Source organism: Sapajus apella, unplaced genomic scaffold (assembly GCF_009761245.1).
Source record: "Sapajus apella isolate SASKATOON/1434 unplaced genomic scaffold, GSC_monkey_1.0 scaffold78, whole genome shotgun sequence".
NCBI lineage: Eukaryota > Metazoa > Chordata > Mammalia > Primates > Cebidae > Sapajus > Sapajus apella.
The window spans coordinates 5,518,988-5,541,854 of NW_022437018.1; the positions used below are offsets into that span (position 1 = coordinate 5,518,988).

At 37.7% G+C, this 22,867-nt stretch overlaps 1 protein-coding gene across 5 annotated transcripts in view; it reads right to left on the reverse strand.

Annotated features, from left to right (window-relative positions):
• JMJD1C (jumonji domain containing 1C) overlaps window positions 1-22,867 on the reverse strand; it is a 352,145-nt gene that overhangs the window by 291,329 nt on the left and 37,949 nt on the right. The window contains exon 1 of one of the 5 annotated variants that reach the window (XM_032252654.1): window positions 1,116-4,203. The exons of 2 other annotated variants lie outside the window; for them this stretch is intronic. In XM_032252654.1, coding sequence (XP_032108545.1) covers window positions 1,116-1,283 — 168 coding nt within the window. In that variant the 5' untranslated portion in view covers window positions 1,284-4,203. Of the gene's footprint in view, window positions 1-1,115; window positions 4,215-22,867 lie in introns of those variants that run through there. 2 more of the 5 variants (XM_032252661.1, XM_032252660.1) reach the window with 2 other exon arrangements.

Here is a 22,867-nt window from a genome sequence, read left to right on the forward strand (position 1 = left end):
ACACCCTCGGAAACTATTAAAATAGGTAGGTAAAAAAATATTAGGTAGGTACCCGTACAGACATTACAGTGAATTTGGAATTGTAAGTTTGTATGCATACAAAGGGAAAAAATATTCCTAAATTTGAAATTTTCAGTGAAAAAAAGCGGCTCAGGACACTGTAACTGAATTTCATAGATAATGTATTCATAAATCAACCTTGGGAAGTCTAGTCTACGTCTTGTCTCTACTCCGCCCCTTACGTTCAAGCTGTCCCTCAGCGAGAACGCACTTGGAACACAATAGAGCATATTCCAGCTCAAAATCATGCACATATCTACACTACTCAAAGAAAACACTGGCAATGTCACATGTAAGGAAAAGAAAGCAAAGAAAAAGATACCATATTCTGCATGGTATTTAATATTTTAATTGTCAACATTTTTCTTATTTAAAATCGTGTAAAACCCAGAAACATCTTGACTCCAAAGCACTATCAAAAAAAACACATTGGAAACAGAGAGAGAGATCACCCTCCATATCAGATACTTTCACTTTTATCCCTTCCGGTCAGAAAGTCAAGTTATCTATTAAGTAAAGGATGAATCGAGGCACAGTCAAAGCCACGACCTCTGCCTCTAAAACACACAGGAATCCCCGGGCTGTATGAGAATGTCTTTTTCCTTTTCTCTCTCCCCTTCAGCAACCTTATAGGATAAGTTTTAAGTCCTGAGCTACAGCACTATGAAGACTTCTCCAAGAAAAGAGATGCCAGGGAAGCTAGCCACTTATCGCCACCAGGTCCGCCCCCTACCCCACCTGCCCGCGCCGCGTCCGCATCACAGCTCCGCCTTTCGGGGAGGTCTCCGCGGTCGCCCAGGAGCCACAGCGGGGAGCCGCGGTCGACTCCTCCGGGATGGGGGCCAAAACGGCCTCCGTGGTTGTCCCGGGAGTCCAGCTCCCACACCGCCTCCGCAGAGGAAGCCACTCGTAGAGAGGCAGGACCTGGGTAAGGGCTGCGGGTAAACGCGCGGAGGGCTCGGCAGAGGGGCGTGACGGCCAGTTGGCCGGGCTGAGCCAGGTGCCACAGGGAAGCGCTCAAGGTACGGTGAGGGGAGGGGAGCTCGCTCTCTTACCGCTAGGTCCGGATTGCGGCTGTCCCTGTGTGACACGGCTCGGATGACCCCCGCTCGCCAGCTTCGCCAGCCGCGTCCGCTCTCCCAGCGCTCCTGACGCGCCTCGTCGCCGACCGCTACACAGAGAAACCGCTTCCCCACCAGCTCCGGCCGCGTCTCCACCGCCATAACTGTCGCTGCCGAAGCGGCCGCTGCCGCCTCCAGTGCGAGGGAACCGGTGAGACCTCGCTCCTACGGGCTGCTCATGCTGAGGAGAGCGGACCGGGGCACCGCAGCGGTTCCGCGAACGAGCGCAGACTCCGGGCGCACCGGCCCCTCTGTTCAGGACACAGCGACCTCGGTCCCTCCCCTAAACGCTCCTGGGGACTCCCAGATTCGCAGCCTTGGGCGACAGCGCCACACAAAAAAACTGACAGAAATCCCTAAGCGGCCGTCTACGGCCCGAGGCAGCCGAGCCGCCGCCGCCGCCGCCGCCACCGTGCCGCGGCCAGTACTGCTCCGTCTCCCTCCTCCGGCAGCGGCGGCGCGCCGCGCGTCTCCTTCCGCCGGCGCGGGCGGGGCAGGAGCCGCGGGAGGGTCGGCGGAACCACCGCAGACTGAAAGTAGTGCCCGGCCCGGCGGCGGCTGCGGCTCAGGGACCAAGGAATGAAGACGGCCGCGTGGAAGTCAGCGACAGCTATTCAAAGCTTTTGGAGGTCTACCTTTCTATTCGTTGCTCCCTCAGAGGTGGAGGTGAGGAGAAAGTGAAGTGTAGTGGTTCCACTTGGATCACAAAATAAACTCCAGGGTTGACGCCTCACCGCCGGCGCGATGCTGTTCAGAGCACACGGCGCCCGCCGCTTGAGTTAGCCTGAATTAGTACCAGCAGCAGAGCAGGACAACTTATACTGAAATCTAAGTCCCGAAGTCACAGCAGAACCAACCGTTCATGACTTCAAGGGAAAACGAAGGGGAAATGTCATCCTTTCACTCTTCTCATCTGCGGCGATACTAATTACATGTTTAAGCTACTCAGAGATTTAAATTCGTCACTGCTTTATTATAAGAACAGCAAATGCTCCGTGGCGGGCCCTTGTCAACGTCCTGAAATTTCACAAACCATGTCTGCGCCAATCTTGGTACTTTTAGTATTAGTACATAGCTCAAACACACTGATCAGATAATAGAAGCATAGAAAATCCTCAGACTCAGTTATTAGAAAATACCATGGAAAGAAAAGAATTTTAGCCAATCACAGTTCAAGAAAATAAATTATATTTCCCATCCAATTACAATAGGACTCCCTAACCCACACATACACACAGATCGCTAACTCTAAACAATCACTCTTCTTTAAACAACTTCTTTGTTATAAATCAAACCTCCCTACGAATGTCAGTGAGGAGTTCGATTTCAGGCACACTTTATACTGCTTTTTGATATGTAGTTTTAAAAATCTCAGTTGTGGTTTTTCAGTGGCATTAGTGATTACAGTCAACTTCAAAATTCTTCTAGTCCAATAAAATATTCTAAATTTCAGTTTCTTAGAGATTTTCCTGAATCTCTACTAAAAAAAAAGTTAACAGAGTTTACACTAGTAATCCGAATGTTTAAAATAAACATAAGGCTTTTATCTGTTTTCTCTAGAACACTCAAGCTGGGCAGTTTGAAGTGGAGAAACATGACCACCACTAACAGGTTAGAAACTAAGCTTAAAGGAAGATGGATTTTAATAATCATGGTCAAATTTTGCTAATCTAAAGACAAAACATAGAACTGTAATAAATAAAAAAGGCAAAATATATCCAAAAATGCATATTGGCAAGTTGAGAGAAAAACTTAATTTTCCTTGGGCAATTTTATTTCCAAGTCCACTTTTTCAGTGTACACTGTATAATACTTAGCAAATTATCTTAAGAATTACAGGCGAAGATGTCTAAGCCCCAAAGTCAATGTAGATTAAGGAGCCAGTAAAGTGACTTGGTGACAATAACCCAACATATGTAAGGATAAAACAGCAGGGAGATCAACATCCAGATACCAAGTCATTAATGATCTGCTTTATGATCATGGCCATGATGCAACTGTAAAAATGCAAAAATGCCTGAATCCTAATTTTCAGTGACATCCTAGGGGCAATTGAAAAATACAAATGAAGTCATTTGAGAAAAACAGGCAAATTCAACAGTTATTACATAAATCTCACCCACCAAATTACATTCGTAAGAGTGTAAGTTGCTGGCTGCCTTACATAAAACTGCCAGCTGTTTTTAATTTTGTAGGCAAACAGCTCTAAATGGTCCCCTAGGAACTCCCACTACACGTTGAATTCCAATATTTTCAGTCATCTGAAAAGCACATAATCCAACAAATCAATCAAAACATTTCATGTATAGAAACAAAAGTTTTTCAGGAGGGCATATATCCCATATTTTTAATCAAATATGTTAATATTCTTAAAATAATAGTCCAAATTTTGTTCTACTAATACCCTGACTACAGCCAATGCCTAGAGTTTACACTAATTTGTGGATATTTTGTTGTTGGAAAAACTTAAAAGTACATTGTTTTAAATGTGGAATAAAAAGTCCTTAAAGATGTTTTGTTTATCTGCTGGTGTTTTTTGCTTTGTTTGTATCAAGGACTATTTGTATTATTTTATTTTTGTGAGGAAATCATAACTTTGTAAATAACAAGGAATTTAAATTTTTTTTCAAGTCGGTTTTGAAACTTTAGAATATTTGTTTCTTAAGTTATGTTTTCCTACCTTCTTTACTTCCATAAAGATACTCGAAAACAGAAGAGTAATGGTATTTGTTCTCTTTATACAAGCAAAAAGAATGACAGTGAAGTACATAAAATAACTAAGTTTACTTACAGAAGCTGAAAATTAGAAATATAAATAAGATTTTCTGGTCTTTCCATCCTCACATGTAAATATGTGCATTAAATACGCCTATACAGACATTAATTCAGGCAAACCTCATACATCAAATACCTTAATCTACACCAAAGATTGGGAGATTTGATTTTTTTCCTTTTTAGAAATTCACAAAAAATTTTTCTCATAAAAACAGTTTGGGCTGGGTGGTGGCATGTGTCTGCTGTCCCAGCTTCTCTGGAGGCTGAAACTGGATGATCTCTTGAGCCCAGGACTTCTAGTTCAGGCTGGGCAACATGATGAGACCCTGTCTCTATAAAACATTTTTAAAATTACAAAATAACAAACTATTTCGTTTGTTTAAACAAAAACTGACTTATACAGGAAGAAAATGTATTCACTGCAATAAGAACCATAATTATCTACTTAATTATCAGTGATTAACAGTTCATGAAGTTTAGTTTGAATAAGCAAAAGCCTAGTAGTTACAGGTTTTTTACTTTTTGACTTGGCATAATTATGGAAAGGGTCAATCATATGCTCTCATACATACTAATATTTTATGCCACCATACATGTCTACTTTAAATATCACAGATATAACTCAGATAAAAAGTTTAACACGTCTTGTGTAATAATATTAGCCACCATTTATAAAACACTATGTGTCAGATGGTACACTAAGTACACATATAATCTCACTTTGAGGATGAGGAAAATGAGGTTTAGAGGAGTTTAGTAATTTTAGTAACCTGCCTAAGAATACACATTAAGAAACTGGTTTTCAAAGCGAGCTCTTATGATAACGAAGGCTCCAAGCTATTAACTATTATACTAAAAAGTCACTTAAAAGAAACCTGAAGATCAGTTATCAAGCTGTTTCATCCTTATTTACATTTTACTCATATTGATGTGTTCAGTATTTATTTAGCACTATGTGGGTCACATCCTGTAAGGTTCTGGAGATACGACCTTTATCCTTGAGAAGCTCACAGTCTATCTGGAAAGAGAGACAATAGAAGTGCTTTGGTTTACTTATTTAAGTAACTATCAATAGAATTACATCCAAATTAAATGCATTTCAACAAATATTTTTCAAATCTATTATAACTTGAAGGCTTTTATTAACTGTCAAATGCAAATAATGGACTGAGTTTATGCAGTCTTAGATTACATAAATATAGATATAGCTAAGAATCATGCAAGCCGCAATTAAAATTAAGGAAACCAAGAGTTTCAACTGAATTATGCACATGGAAGACCAAGAATAAATGGAATATAAATTTGTTACCATGTTTTTTTTTTTTAAATTAAACCTTAATTTGTATTTAGGGTTGTATACCCTAAGCATTTATTTAAAATGAATTCCTCAATCACATTTATGATAATGATAAATTAACTCAAAAATCAAAATATCACTTCTTCAAGGAAACCATCCCTGATTCTCAGACTAAGTAGGATTCCCCAATAACAGATGTTTAAAACATGCCTTTTCTTAGTACTACCACAACTGTACTTATACCATTTATTGTATAATTGATCATTTATATTTTTTTCCCTTTATAGGATATATAAGCTCCATAAGGCATCTTTGTCTTGTTTATAACTATACTCCCAGCAGCTAGTAGCCCTTGCTGAGAGATAATACATGTTACAGCATGAATTAATGAATGAATATAGCAAAATGTACGTTTTTCTAAATCTAACCCAACTAAGAGGAATTTAGAATCTCAAACATAAATAAGAGTCCTTGTTCTTGCTACAGGATTATTCATCATCTTCAAAATAATGTCTTACATACATTATCTCATTTCATCATGGAGGTACAATGTTAAGCCTTCGAAAACACAACAGAAAAGCAAAGATTTCCCTGGGAAAATTTCTAAAGAACAGATATAGAGGAAGAGTTACAATTCACAAGAAAAACATTCATTTCGTTACAAAACTACCAATTTAATACAAACCCAAAAATGATCCTATGAGTATATATTCAAAACACTAGTCTATTCTTGGTCTTCTAAAAAGAACAGTCTCAAATAACATCCTTGATGGAGCCAATATACAAACATAACTTTCTGACTATCTTCTTGATGCAATGGAAGGAGGGAAAGAGCAGAAAGAAAGGAAGATAGAAAAGAAGAAATGAAGGAAGAAGTGAAGCAATCTCTCTATCGTGCCTTCTAATTGTACATTATATGCATCTATTATTCAGTTTCCAGTTTAAATTCTGGCTGCACAGGAACCTACCACTTCAACATTTCTCTTCTCTATTAAAAATGAGACAAGGTTGATTCTGAATGATTAAAAATTAAAAATTTAGAAAGAATACACAAAGCATTAGAAAATTCCTAACCTGCTGAGTGAGGAACTACAAGAAATAAAGAAATGGAAAATTGCCACTGACCACACAGTAAGAGTCTTCCTGGGATGTCCCATAGCACTTTTTCTCTGTTCATCATCCCTCTCATAAATGCTCCAACTATTAACTACCATTAAAATATGCAAGTTTGCACTTTGCAAACAGGTTAACTTCCAAAAGGGTCCTGTTCCTATTAATCTTACAAGCTTTCACTGTTGTTACAAGTTAACAGAGGCAGAGTAAAAGCCAGTCTTCTGTTTATATACATGAAAATTCATTAAGTAAAAGAGGTTCTAAACTGGTATTAAAACTATAAATAAAGGAAAGCCAATTAAAATCTAAACTAAAAAGTAATACCAATTGAAAATTTCAGCATGCTAACCATATACTCCATCTATGTTCTTCTCCACCAATGAAGCTAGGTATTATATAATGAAGGAACTTTATGATCAAGAATACACATAATTCAGCAAGCAAAGTATACTTTCCTGTTACCTGTAGGTTCAAACCCCCAAAATGTTAAAGGATTGACAAAAGTAATCTTGCTTAGCAAAACAAATATTGTTAGTCAGAAAGACTTCACTATTTGTTATTTCTCAAAGGTCTCACAGAAGATATACACATCAATGATTAATACTAATATTACTACATACTACTAATCACTAACATTAATAAATACTAATATAATACAAACCAAAGTACTTCCCAGTTAAATAACACTTTTTAAACATCACTGTAAAATGCTTCTTTCCTCTGCTCTCCACGTTTGCTCATAAAACCATTATATCAAAATGAATAGGTCAGGCACAGCAGCTCTAGCCTGTAATCCCAGCACACTGTGAGGCTAACGGGGGCAGATTATCTGAGGTCAGGAGTTCAAGATCAGCCTGATCATCATGGTAAAATGCCTTCTCTACTAAAAATACAAAAATTAGCTGGGCATGGTGCACACAGCTGTAGTGAAGCAGAGGCTTCAGTGGACTGAGATTGTGCCACTGCACTGCACTGCAACCTGGGTGACAGAAGGAGACTCAGTCTCAAAAAAAAAAAAGCAAAAACAAACAGTCTATCAAAACTAATTTGAAAAGAAAGAATTTTTGTGATGCTCTACTACAAATAAACTTCTGAATTGACAATTTTTAACCTTATATACCTTTATATTCACCTATAATAGATAAAAATCCTATCTCAACTATTATATATTAATATATAATAATTTCAACTATTCTAGCTATAAAAAATTATCTTAAAAGCAATTGCTTGATTTGCTTTTATATCTAAACTTGCATGTATGCTTCTTTCCCCCACTTGCAATTTCTTTTTGTTTTATTTATTTATTTTTGAGATACAATCTCACTGTGTTGCCCAGGTTCGAGTGCAATGGTGCTATCTCAGCTCACTGCAACCTCTGCCCCCTGAGTAGCTTGGATTAAAGGCATGCGCCACTACGCCTGGTTAATTTTTGTATTTTTAGTAGAGATAGTGTTTCGTCATGTTGGCCAGGCTGGTCTCGAACTCCTGACCTCAAGTGATCTGCCCACCTCAGCCTCCCAAAGTGCTGGGATTATAGGGATGAGCCACCATGCCCAGCACTGCAATTTCTTTTTATAGTCACAAGTTTTAAAATTTCATATATAGCCAAATATGCTAATATCTTTATGTTGCAGTATGAAGGCATGCTTTGAAAATACTCCAGGTAGGTTATTATTTGGTATTTTAAGAATTTTATAATTCAATTTTTTTTTTTTTTTTTTTTGAGACAGAATCTTGCTCTGTCACCAGGCTGGAGTGCAGTGGCAGGACCTCAGCTCACTGCAACCTCCATGTCCCGGGTTCAAGTGATTTTCCTGCCTCAGCTTCCTCAATAGCTGGGACTACAGGCACACGCCACCATGCCCAGCTAATTTTTGTATTTTTAGTAGAGACGTGGTTTCACCATGTTGGACAGGATGGTCTTGATCTCTTGAGACTGTGATCCACCCACCTTGGCCTCCCAAAGTGCTGGGATTACAGGTGTGAGCCACTGCACCCAGCCTAATTCAAATTTTTATAATAAAAATTTTAAATCTGTTAATGTATCCATTAATTATAAAAGAAATACAAAATAGAGATATAATACTTCCTATAAAACTAACAAAGATGAAAAAGAAAAAACACAAAGTAGGGCAAGGCTATACTAAAACAAATACTCTGTTGTAGAAGTAATACACATTTGGTTAAAAAAAACACTTTTTTTTTTTTTTTTTGAGACACAGTCTCACTCTGTCATCCAGGCTGGAGTGCAGTGGTGCAATCTTGGCTCACTGCAACCTCTGCCTCCCAAGTTCAAGTGATTATCCTGCCTCAGCCTCCCAAGTATTTGGGATTACAGGCACGCACCACCATACTGGCTAATTTTTGTATTTTTTCAGTAGAGACGAGGTTTCACCATGTTGGAGAGTCTGGTCTCCAACTCCTGACCTCAAGTGATCCTCTCACCTCAGCCTCCCAAAGTGCTGGGATTACAGGCATGAGCCACTGAACCCAGCCAAGTAAAAAAAAAAACTTCTGGAAATTACAGTTCACTTATTGCATAGAAACTGGACTTGGCTTTACATTCTTAGTGTACTTTTACTTTTCCTCAAGATATGAACTTATTCTCTTGAATCTGAATATTCTTTCACTACTTAAACCATTTATGTGTATCTGGTGAAAATCATGACCAAATTTTTGTTGGACTGCATATAGTAAATTGAAATATACACTTGGTATACTTTAAAAAAAAAAAAAAAGAAAGAAAGAAGACTTCTGGGATGCAATCTGATCATCTTTACTGAGAACAGCCTTAAACAAATCATACCATTTGACTCAGTAATTCCACTCCTTGGAAATCACTCTCAGTGAACAGACTAAGGATAACAAAATGCTTTGGTCAGCTAATGGCTGAGAGTTTCTCCTCCATCACTAAAATGAGTGGGAGTGGAAGAGTGCTCACTCATGCTGGAATACAGTGGTGAAATCATGACTCACTGCAGCCTTAACCTCCCAGGCTCAAGAGATCCTCCCGCCTCAGCCTCCTGAGTAGCTGGGACCGCAGACATGTACTACCACACCCAGCTCATATTTTTTATTTTTTTGTAAAGATGGGGGTCTCACTATTTTGCTAGCCTTGTCTCAAATTCTGGCTTTAGGCAATCCTTTAGCCTTAGCCTCCCAAAGTGCTGGGATTACAGGCATGAGCCACCATGCTCAGCCCAAAACAATTCGTTAAAGGGAACAAAATAAAATCAAGAGAAGACTGAAGGTAACGGGGTCAAAAGTCCCAAATGATGTAGTCCAGTCAGCCTACTCTCAATGATTAAAAAGTATGAGAAATAATGTAATAAGGAAAATGTGACAAATTGTTAAATGAACAAATTACAACAAATCTAATGAATGCTGATAGAAGTTGGAATAGTGCTTACCCATACGGCTGAGTAGTATTGACTATGAAGTGGTATGAAGGCAGTGGAAATCCTCTATATCTTCATCATATAGTGATGGTTAAACCAGTATAAAATATAAAGATAAAATCATGATTCTAAACATAATTGTTTATCCTTTCCTTTACGGTTATAATTTAAAATTACATCATTATTACCTGCAACATATATAGAGTTATTATTTCTCCCTCATATGTTCAGTTCCATTAGGAGTACATTTATGAACCCTGGACAGCTAAGGATACTCTCCATTTTACAAATTTGTTTTATGCTTTAAAAAAAAAATCCGTCTGAAAACATACTTCCTAGAGGGAACAGAAATAGCCTTCAATTTGGTCTACATTATCACCAGTGAAAACTATGTTTTACTTAGTAAGGAAGACCTAATTCCATGAAAATAATTAACACTACCTTAAAAAGTTCAGGTACTTGTCAAAATGGCTCCCAAAGATATTCCTTTTAATATAGGATATGAAAACACTTCCTAATAAATTCCTGCAAAATTAGATGATACTGTATGTACTTCTGAGGGACAGACAGGAAAGTATTCTGAGACCAAAACAATAGAGGTCTACTCTGGGAGTAGCAGGATTACCAAGAATAGAGAAAAACAGAGCCTGCCTAAGACTAATACTGGTCTAGGACAAAAGAGAAAGCTCAACTCCTATCACCACAAAGCTAACCAGTATCCAAGGCCCCATGCCCACCACAACAATACAAACCAGCTCCAAGTAATATGTAAGTAAGAGCATTCTACTATTACAGAAGTAGCAAAAGAACAGAGAGAGACTCACTCTGAAGTTCAGGTGCATAGGTTAAGGCTAACAGGTAAATGTGGAGTAAAAACATTGGTCAAAACTTTCCAGCAAATCAACGCCCATCTTAAGTACTAGGTGATAATAGAAAATTTTAAAGCTGATAATGGGCTGGTAGCAGTGGTTCATGCCTATAATCCCAGTACTTTGGGAGCCTGAGGCAATGGATCATTTAAGGTCAAGAGTTTGAGACCAGCCTGGCCAACATGGTGAAACCCCGTCTCTACTAAAAATATAAAAACTTAGCTTGGTGTGGTGGCAGGTGCCTGTAATCCCAGCTACTCAGGAGGCTGAGGCAGAACAATCACTTGAGACTGGGAGGCAGAGGTTGCAGTGAACCAAGATCGTGCTGCTGCACTCCAGCCTGGACAGAATGAGACTTTGTCTCAAAATTAATTAATTAAATTAATTAAAAGTTGATAATGCACTGAAGGTAATCAGAGCAATAAAAAACAAATTCTCATCAACTCCAGGCAAGACAAATTCAACCCTCTATGCTAACATCTTAGCAGAACAAGAGTCATGACAAATTCTCAGCATAAATATGATTTACCACAAATAATAGCTGGCATTCAATCAAAAATTATAGACTGGACAGAGTAGCTCAATGTTTTGGAAGACAAGAGAATCGACTAAAGGCAAGAGTTCATGATCAGCCTGGGCAACATACTGAGACCCTGTCTCCACAAAAAAAAATTTTTAATTACCCAATCATGGTGGCGTGCATATGCAGCCTCTGCTACTTGGGGGGCTGAATCAAGAGGATTCCCTGTTTCCAGAAGAGCAAGGCTGTAGTGAGTCACTATCATGCCACTGCACTCCAGCCTGGGTGACAGAGCAAACCCGTGTTTCTAAAATAAGTAGACAAACAAAATTTTTAAATTAAATTTCAAACATTTTTAAAAGACCAGGCATGGTGGCTCACATTTGTAATCACAGCACTTTGGGAGGCTGAGGCAAGAGGATCACTTGAGGCCAGTAGATCAAAGCAGCAGAAAGAAATCTCTGGATGAGGAGGGGAAAATATGCAAACTACCAATAAAAGGAATGAGAAAGGTGGCATCACTACAGATTCTACAAATATTATAAGGATAAAAGTATAAAAACTTAATACAAAAAATTCAACAATTTACATGAAACAGACAAATTGCTGAGACACAAACTGCAGAGCTCTCTCAAAAAGACACAGAATGGCAGGGAATGGTGGCTCATGCCTATAGTCCCAGCACTTTAGGAGGCCGAGGCAGGTGGATCACGAGGTCAAGAGATCCAGACCATCCTGGTCAACATGGTTAAACCCCGTCTCTACTAAAAATACAAAAATCAGCTGGGCATGGTGGCGTGCACCTGTAGTCCCAGCTACTTGGGAGGCTGAGGCAGGAGAATTGCTTGAACCCAGGAAGTGGAGGTTGCGGTGAGCCGAGATCAAGCCATTGCACTCCAGCCCGGGTAACAAGAGCGAAACTCCGTCTCAAAAAAAAAAAAAAAAAGACACAGACTGAAGATCTAAATAAATGGAGAGATATACCATGTCCATGGATCATAAGACTCAGTGTTAATAAGATTTTAATTCTCTCCAAATTGATATACAAATTTAAAGCAATACCAATCAAAATGACAATATTACAGTATTAATTTTTTTTGTTGACACCAACAAGCTGATTCTAAACCCAAATAAGGTAAGATGAAGGAACTAAAGCAGCCAAAATAATTTCAGAAAGAAAAAATTGGAAGACTCATACTATCTTAAGACTTACTATATAGCTTGAGTAATCACAACTCAGCATAATGTTAGCAAAACAATGCATAGATGAACAGAACAAAGTAAGAGAGTCTAGAAATAGACCCATACTTATATGGTCAATTGATTTTTCAATAAAGATACAAATGCAATTCAACAGAAAAAGGATGGTCTCTTCAACAAATGGTACTGAACAGTTTGTCATCCATATATCAAAAAAAAAAATGAACCTCGACCCATACTTCGCAACATATACTGAAATTAACTCAAAATGGAACATAGCTCTCAATGTAAAATATAAAGTTAAAAAACTTTCAGAAGAAAACAAGAGGAAAAATTTTATGATACTGGGAGAGGCAAAACTTTCTCACCTATAACACCAAAAAAGCATGATTCAGAAAACTAAAAATTAAACATAATTGAAATTAAAAACTTCTGCTCTCCAAAGGTCACAGAGTGAGGTAAAATATTTGCAAAATGCATATCTGATAAAGGATTGATACCTAGAATATTCAAAGTTCTTTTTTTCTTTTTTTTTTTTTTTAAGATGGAGTTTTGCTCTTGTTGCCCAAGCTGGAATGCAATGGCATGATCTCGGCTCACTGTAACCTCCATCTCCTGGGTTCAGGCAATTCTCCTGCCTCAGCCCCCTGAGCAGCTGGATTTACAGGCGCTTGCCACCAAGCCCAGCTAATTTTTTGTATTTTTAGTAGAAACAGGGTTTCACCATGTTCACTAGGCTGGTCTCGAACTCCTGACCTCAGGTAATCCACCTACCTTGGCCTCCCAAAGTGCTGGGATTACAGGTGTGAGCCACCGCGTCCGGACAGAGATTTCAAAACTCAATAATTAAAGAAAAAAAAACAAATATTTCAACAAACACATCACCAAATAAGATACGCAAGTGACAAGCACAAGAAAAGACACTCTAATTATCAGGAAAATGCAAAATAAAACAACAATGAGATACCAAGTGCAAAGGAAGATGAGGAACAATCAGAACTCTCATACAGTACTGACTGGAAGTGTCTGCCACTTTGCAAAAGAGTTTGGCCGTTTCTAATAAAGTTAAACATATACTTTTCATATGACCCAATAATCCCACTTTTAAATGTTTATCCAAGTGAAATGAAAACCTATGTTCATACAAAAACCTACCTCTATACCCAAATGTATATAGCCACTTCATTCGTAATTGCCAAACACTGCAAACAACCAAAAATGTCCCTCAACTGAGGAACAGGCAAACTATGGAGTGCTACTCAACAATAAATGAACAATATGGATGAAGCTCTACATTTGGGGGATTCCCAAAGCCACCCTTGGAACTCATTAGAAGGACTCATAAAACTCAAAAGAAACATTATACTCTTGCTTACTGTTAAGTACACTAAAATGGTAACATTAAAATCAGCAAAGGGAAGAGGGGCATAAGAGATATAGCAAGCACACAAGCTTCTGGTTGTCCTCTCCCAGTGCAGTCACGCAGGCAGGGCTTATTTCTCCCAGCAACAACATGTGACAACATGCAGGAAGTACTGGCAACTGGGAAGCTCACCTAAGGCTTAGTATTTAGGGATTTTACTGGGGCTATTTGCATGGCTGACTTTAGTCTCCAGACCTTCCAGAGGTCAAGCTGTTAACCACACGTTGCATACCTACAATCATACCTAGTTGTGAGGTTGAGGCAGGAGGATCCCCTGAGCCCAAGTGTTCAAGGTTATAATGAGCTATGATCCTGCCACTGCACTCCAACCTCCAACAGAATGAGACTGTCTCAAAACCATCGAACAAAAACCACTAACAAAGAAAACTTTTTGGTCTTAATATCAGCAAGAGCTGTTCTATTCCCTAGCAGGTGTTTTGTTTTTATTATATAGATACTGAATTATACCAGTGACCCAGTTTTCTATGTAGGCTGTTAGAACACTTTATGCCATACACTTTTTATGTATTAATTTTTTCAGCATTTTTGTTCCAAAACTTTTCAAACATTCAAGAGAGAGAAAGAAGAATGAATACCCATGTACCCATCATGCAACAATACTGACAATCTGCCAATCTTACTTCTTCTCTCACTTGCTCTCTCTCTTTTCTTTTGGCTAGAATGTTTTAAAGCAAATCCCAGATGCCATATTATTTCACCCACAAACAGTAAAAAAGTACCATTATCTGTTAAAGACTTTTCTTTAAAGTAACCCTACTATATCATTATCATATTTTACAAAATAAGCAATAATTTTTCAGTATCTAGTAAGTATCTAGTAAGTCCATATTCAAATTTCCTCAATTACCTCAAAAATGAAATTTCTGCCATTAGTTTGTGTAAACCAGAAACAAAATAAGAACCACACATTGCATCTGGTGGATAAGTCTTTTTTTTTTTTTTTTTTTTTTTTTTTTTTTTTGTGGGGGTATGTTTTTCTGTTGCTGCTCTTGATCTCCCGGCCTCAGGTAATCCACCCGCTTTGGCCTCCAAAGTGCTTGGATTACAGGCGTGAGTCACCACTACTGGCCGCATAAGTCTTTTTAAATCTCATTTAATCTTCATTTAAGTCATTTGTCCTGGACAATTTATCATATCCTAAATTCAGCTAACTGTTCCCTCATGGTGTTAAACTTACTGATCTATTCCCCATATTTCCTGTAAAGTGGGTAGTAAGATCTAGGTCTAGAGACATGATTCAGTTTCAATATTTTGGCAAAAATAGTCAATAGGTGATACATATACATTTCTAATTCATTACATTAGGAAACACATAATGTCTTGCTGTCCCACTTAGAGTGGCACAGAAATAGCAGAACTTCTTAAATTTAACTAATGACATATAAGACCCAGACTTCTACTTTGAAGGATTCAGACAATGATCCCAGTAAACAAAAAAAAGAGAAGAGATTTTTGGAAAGACTAAATACTATCAGTGGATTTCTTTAGGTGATAGACTTGCCAAACATGTATTTTTTAATTTGTTCCAGTTTTCTGGATTGTCTAAATATGGTACTGTGAAATACCATTATAAAAGCATGATTATCTATTACTGTGACAATTTTTTTAAATCTTTAAAAAATGGTATTTTTTAAAAAACTGTAGTATATAGTTGTAGTCCAGAGTTTGTCAAATGAGACAACAATGTTCTGTGGCCAATATAAAAGGTTTTAATACTGTTGGAAAGGGTTCCCATTTCGACAAGATGCTAATGACCTACAAAGTCCATCTTTTGCAACCCTACGTAGGTATCCTAAAAACATTTGATGGGAGCAGTAATGAATCCTCCAAAAACAGTCTAAACTAGAGTTTGCTTGATTTTATTTCTCTTTGTTTTTTTTTTTTTGAGACAGTATCATTTTGTTGCTCAGACTGGAGTGCAGTGGTACAATCATAGCTCACTGTACTTCGAACTCCTTGGCTCAAGTGATCCTTGCACATTGGCCTCGCAAAGCACTGGGATCCCAGGAATGACACACCACCCCTGGCGTAAACTATTGTTTTATAAAGACAACACAACTCCAAGGACTGGCACCCTAGAATGTTAGCAATTGAAAGCTGTGAGCACAGTGGTTATAGGACCAATGCATTTAAAGCTTCCCTCAGTGCATGTTATTGACAGTTTTTTTAAAAAATGCTGTCTATTCATCACAGCCAGTTTGAATGCCCATAGATTAGTGGCACCATTTCTGACAGAAAGCACTGTAGAATTCAAACTTATTTTTGTTATATCACTCAGTTTAAAAAAAAAAAAAAAGGAAATGGCAAATGAGATAGCCCAGAACTATGGCTATTGCTGTAAAGCAAGAAAAGTTCCTTTTTGTGACTATCAATAACAGTCTTTTCCTTACTTTCATTCTATATGCACAGGATATTAATTTTCTGGAGAAGAAATGGTAAGCATTTTCACTTCCTAGCATATAATTCATATTTACATGTAAGATAAATCAGAACTAAGGCTCATATTTATAAATTTTACAAAAGCCACTCATGTGTTGACATTATAAAATTAGGTTAAACATATAGACAGAATCCTCAAATGCTTTTACTAAATTCAACTTTTAACTGTTGAGAAGTAACCTACAAGCGTTTTTCTTCAGGAACTAAATAGGATTTCCTTATATTATAGGTACTGTTAATAAATGATATGACATCCCTTCTAGACTTTAATTGATAAATAGCTGTAGAATGAAATAGTTTTTGAACGTGTTTAGATAAAATTTTTGGATTGAAAAAAAAATTGATACCTTATAGTTAAGTTTTTTTTAAGTTCACGTGGAAATTACAGTGACATTAACAGAATGTGACAGTATGTCCAAACCCATTTATTGCAACTATCATCTAGATAGAATATTTATATCTTTAAAAGTGCGGACACATTTCCTTTTATTAAAAAATGATTTTTTTTTTTTTTTTTTTGCTTTTAAAAATACGAGCAGTAATCACACTGACTGAACAGCCTTTCTTAATTCTGTGGCTTTGAGGCTTCACTTAGAAGCTTTACTTAACAAAAGACATTTCTGAATAAACCACAGTCAATTACAGATTATCCAAATGTGGCTTATTAACTGTATATTTCAAATGTCTTCTCCTGCCACCTAGCACATTTTTGGATCTCTTCCATAACCTCACTTAGCGATAGAAACAGGTCTTTCAGAAATAAATTAATCTCTAGTTTATTCAGACCATTTTGAGGACTGAAAACAGTAAAAATCAGGAGAGAAAACAGACACCAAAAACCATGTAGTAAAACACACAGGAAGGAAGAGAGACACAGGAGTTGGAGTAAGTGGAGGGGAGGAGGAGAAGAGAACCTAGGCAGGGAAAGAACTGTAGGTTTCCCTTGGATTAGAGGCTGTTTAAAGCTGCATAGACAGGGAGGAAAATTCCAAGATTCTGTTCTTTTACGTACTAATCTAGATGGATGACGAACTCACTGGACAGTACATTCCAAAGCTACAGGTACATTTTAAAATTATACGCCTTTCATTTTATTTTTGGCTATATAGTAAATCTCCAGTTAATGTTGTAGATAGGTTCTTGGAAACTGCAACTAAGTTAAAGGAGTATAGCAGGTTGTCTAAAGTTGTTTCAATCAACCTCATTTCCTTAAGACACTGATGAGGGGGGAAAAAAACTGGTTTCATCATACATTGTTTCACTTTAAGTAGACATTTCCAAGAACCCATCAAAGGCATTAACAATTTATACACTGATGTGTTCTACAGACATGTAAATAATCAAAAAGTACTTAAACATTCTTGGTTAAATATCAGTATAATATATGAATAATATAGTGGTCAAGAAAACAAATGGCCCAGTCATGGTGGCTGACACCTCTAATCCCAGCACTTTGGGAGGCCAAGGAAAGTGGATCACCTGACATCAGAAGTTCAAGACTAGCCTGGACAACATGGTGAAACATCGTCTCTACTAAAAATACAAAACTTAGCCCAGCACGGTGACATGAACCTGTAGTCCCAGCTACTCAGAAGGGTAAGGCAGGAGAATCTCTTGAACCCAGGAGGTGGAGGTAGCAGTGGGCTGAGGTCTTGCCACTACAATCCAGCCTGGGTGACAAAGCAAGACTTCATCTCAAAAAAGAGAGAGAGACAGAGAGAAAGACAGAGAGACAGAGGCCGGGCATGGTGGCTTACACCTGTAATCCCAGAATTTTGGGAGGTGAAGGTGGGCAGATCACCTTAGGTTGGGACTTTGAGACCAGTCTGACAAACATGGAGAAACTTCGTCTTGAGGGGAAAAAAAAGAGCGCAAACTTGAATTACATTGCCTGACTTCTAATCCTAGCTCCACCATTTACTAGTTGTATTACCATGCAAGTCACTTGATCTCTCTGTGCTTTCTTATCTGTAAAATAGGAATGATAATCCTTACCTAAAGAAGGTACTGTGGGTGGGGATCACATAATACATAACATACGCAGAGAACATAGTTGAGCAAAGGAAACAATCAGCTATTGCCAAGAAACGTAATAGCCCATTTGCCTATTTTTTTAAAAAAATCACTGAAATGCTTCCTAATTTTTAAAAAATTAACTCCCTAATTACTATGCATCATTAATCTAATCAATTATGACCATTTTGAAAAATCTCCAATACCTCGTCTAAATAATTATCATTATAAAGGAACTCATCTCAAATTATAACTATAAAATCTAATGTAAAGTAACTATATGTAAATCAAAATAGTCTTTAAAACTGGTCAACTGGATTGTTCATTATTCATCATGAAAACAAGTAATTATCCAAGAATTTTACTAATTTAAGTTCCTCCATGAAAACTAACAGAACTTCAAGAGGATAAAACACTATTTTCAGTTACAGATAAAGTATGAAAGATTAAAACAATCCAATTATTTCTACAAACTATTTACCACATACCACAACATTAGCTTCCAAGTGAGCTGTATGTCTAGATCAGGAAGTATTAGCCTTTGCACCAGGGACATTTTAGGAAACATAAGTTTTGGGGAGGGGGAGGCAGTCCTCTGTGCATTTTGTGAAGTTGAGCAGCACCCCTGCCTCTACCCATTAGATTTCAGCAGCACCTACCTCCCCAACTCTCACCCTCCACGTGACAGCCAAATGTGACTTCAGACGTTGCCAAATGACGACTGCTGTACTTTGTGAGGAAATTTCTTTTGTTTATAACAAAGTGGCACTAAAATAACAACCAAGTTTCTTCCCATCCCTCTCCCTTTTGTCATTTCTTGAAAACTTCACAAAAAGATGGATTATCTTCTCCAAATATATTTTAGTATCTTGATTATACTTGCAAATGATATTGCTGCTGGCATCTGTTTTACATTTACCTGAGTCTCTGCAGAACCCAAAGGAATGTAATTAATTTCTCAATGATATATGTATACATTTTAACTGTGATTCGTTTTAAATTTGTCCTTTCTTCATTAGGATTAAAAATTCTAATTAATTATATCTTCCTTTTAAACCAGACACATTATGTTGCCAATCACTAGCACAGTACTTCAATAAATGCACTGCTAAAACTTATCAGCATGTAATATCTACTATGCCTCTGATAAGCATTTAACATGAATTATATAATTTAGTCCTAACAATAACCTTAAGAGGTATTATCTCTACATTTTCAGGTGAGGAAACTGGCGCTAAGAAAGAATAACATGCCTAAGTTATGAACATGACTTCATAATGATAGGAAGTGACAGAGCCAGAACTGGATTGCAAGCCTCCAAAGGCAGTGTTTACATTCACTAGTTGGGCATGCTGGCTCACTCTTGTAATCCCAGCACTTTGGGAGACCAAGGTGGGACCAGGAATTCCTGCTTGAGACCAGGAATTTAAGATAAGCCTGGGCAATATAGTGAGACTCTATCTCTACAAAAAAATACAAATAAATGACTAATAATTAAAAATAAATAAACAAATTCACAACACCAGAATGATCCTAAGAACAACCATTTCAAAAACTAATCATTGTACTTCTTATTTTTTGAGATCATACTGCTTTCCTCATTGAATAATTTTTCAGTATGTGTGTAACTTTTCCAAATGAACAAAATCCCTTTTCCCACTATTTATACCCTCAGAACAAGCACAGCACTTATTTGAACTTCAATAGTGGCCTTTGTAATAGAATTTGTAGTTGAATTTGAGATTTTGTGAAAAAAATAGAGTTGAAAATATAAGATTGTGATGATCAAACCAGTAAAAGAAATGACAACCTTACTTTTACTGCCTCTTAACTTAAAAAAATGGCAAGGATACATAAGGAGACTATCCATGCCAATTTATTTATCTAAAATTGATTATAATGAGTACTGTACATTTAATTTCTATTGAGCTTTGATTCTGAGATAATGATGACATATTTCTGACAATGGCCAGACTCAAAGAGAAAAGGGGGGGTGGGGGGGAGGGAAGGAAGGAAACACTCCACTTTCCTCAGTTTTCCTGATTCCACTACTGCAAGGCCCTAGAGGCTCCTTCTGACACTAGAACAAGCTAGGGTTCGTGCTGCTCTCCCCTCCCCTAATTCACTGGAGGAATGAACTATGATTTGGCATCATGGGTTTAAAAAAAAAAATCCAGAAATAGCTGTATAAACACTAAAGGGATGGTAACAACACTAGCCTCATAACGATTAAATGAAATAATTCATGAAAACATTCAGAACAACTAACACAGTGCCAGGTACAAAGTAAGTACAGAGTAAATGCTAGGTGTTTATTGTTTTTTTGTTTTTGTTTTTGAAAGGAAATGCTAGCAGAAAAACTTTTAAAATACAGATGAAAATATCTTATGGCTCTTACTGAAATACTTTCTGTGCTCTCCTCTTTCTATACCTATTCTTTCAAAATCCCCTTGGTATCATGTTGTGCTCAGAGAATGCAAGCCTTTCTTGCAATCTCAATGTCTACCTCCCAAGTCTTTACTTGAACAAAACAGCAGCCGGGGGGCGGGGGGTGTAGAAATGAAAGAGAAAAGATCCCTTCTCCCCTTCAATGCTTTGTTTCTTTTTCTGAGCATGTGATAGTTCAATGTAGAATAATGAGTGACATCATAACCTAGAAATAAAATTCTCACAATTAACAAACAGGTATTAAAAATATCTCCAAATTTACTCCATTTTGAGTTAAGATAACTCATATTTGGAAAAGCATCACTGCACATGTTTCATTTTCAGGACTGGACAAGAAGCATTTGAAACAGTGCCTGGGGACCTTTGGCACAACACCCAGCACAGGGTAATTTTAAGTAACAGTGCTATATGAATGAACTAATATTTTCCTCTATCTAACCAGCAATTAAATCTATTAACTTATTTAGCAAATACTTGCAAAGAGCCTACTGTATGCCAGATACCGTTGCCTTGTACAGGGATCCAAAAGTGAACAGGAAATACATGGCCTCTGTTCCCACCAAGTTTACAGCATAGTAGGGACAAGACAAATAAAAGGGCCTATATAATTTAGAATCACAAAGTGAGAAATCCAACAGAAGATATTAAATGGATGGATGGCAACACGCAGAAGGGGCAACTAATCTAGGATTGGGGTCAGGGGAGTAGTCAGAGAAGAAGTGATAGACGGGACAAAGCCTGAAAAATAAATGAAGTCAACCAAAGAAGTAGAGAAGGGAGAGGTAAAGGGCTTCAGGCAAATGTTAAAAACAGAAAACTTGAGAGAACATGCCACATTTGAGGACGTTTGAGAATTTAATTAGAGTATGACTGAAGCTAAGAACATTTACGGGACAGTAGGGGCAAGGAAGATTGGGAGACAGAAGCAGCATGGGTAGAGGGAATGGTGAGAGCTGAGGGTGGATATTTTAGCAGGGACCAATTGACCATGACCTGGTAAAAAGCAATCTGTGAACCTGTATTTTAGACTAAAGGCAACTGAAGGCATTTAAGGACTTTAAAAGCAAGGAAATAAAGGAATCAGCATTTAGAATAATCAATCTACCTGTGGCATGGAAAATGGAGAGAAATAATTCAGCCTATTGAAATAAATAAGCTTAATTTTTCTCTTTTTGTAACTTTACTCCTTCCTCCTCTAATGGTACCTTACTATAGGCAATTAAAAATGTTTATGTCTCTCTCATCTAAAAAACAACAAACCCACCCACTCCATTAACTGCCTATCACCCTGCAGTTACCATTCTATCTCTTAACTTATAGTACATTTCTTGATAGTGAACGGCATGACTTTCTCCAAATCACTCCAAATAACTCTGCGTGGCTTTCTCCTTACTTTCCTCAGAAATCTACTCTAATATTACACTAAAATGGGGCTCTCTGAGCCCTTTACATAAAATAGCAACCCCTTCCACACCTGTGGCATTCCCGATCCCTTATCATCATCAGACACTATGGACAAGGCACTACACTAAGGACTTTATGTGATTTCTATCATAAACAGTAATGATATGGATGAAGAAAGTGAGGCTTAAAAGCTAACTTGCCAAAGGTCACAACATTTGCTAAATGCTGCAGCCAGAAATCAGATTCAGGTAAGTTCACGGTTGGCATCACAAAATTGAAGGAGGACAAATATAACAGCTTCTATTTTACTTTCTCTTTTTTTTTTTAAAGATGGGGTTTCTCCATGTTGGTCAGGCTGGTCTCGAACTCCTGACCTCAGGTGATCCACCCACCTCGGCCTCTCAAAGTGCTGGGATTACAGGCGTGAGCCACCACGCCAGGCCTCTATTTTACTTTCTCTCTGATAAGAAGACAAGGTCATCTGTTAAGAATAAGAGGAAGGCATGATACAGGAAATCTGAAGAGAATAAAGGAAGTCTAAAACAGCCGCATGAAAAATGGAAGAGAGAATGGATTAGGAAGTGTTAAAGGACTACCAGGCAAAATTAAGGACCAAGTTGAAATTAGAAAATATAAATTTATAGTGACAATGACCTGTGTACTTTTTCATCAGGACCAAAGATGAAGGGGGCAAATAAAGCGTGTAGATAGACTAGTGATTCTCAACACAGGAGGGCTGGAGGGAACAATTCGTCCCCTTGGGACA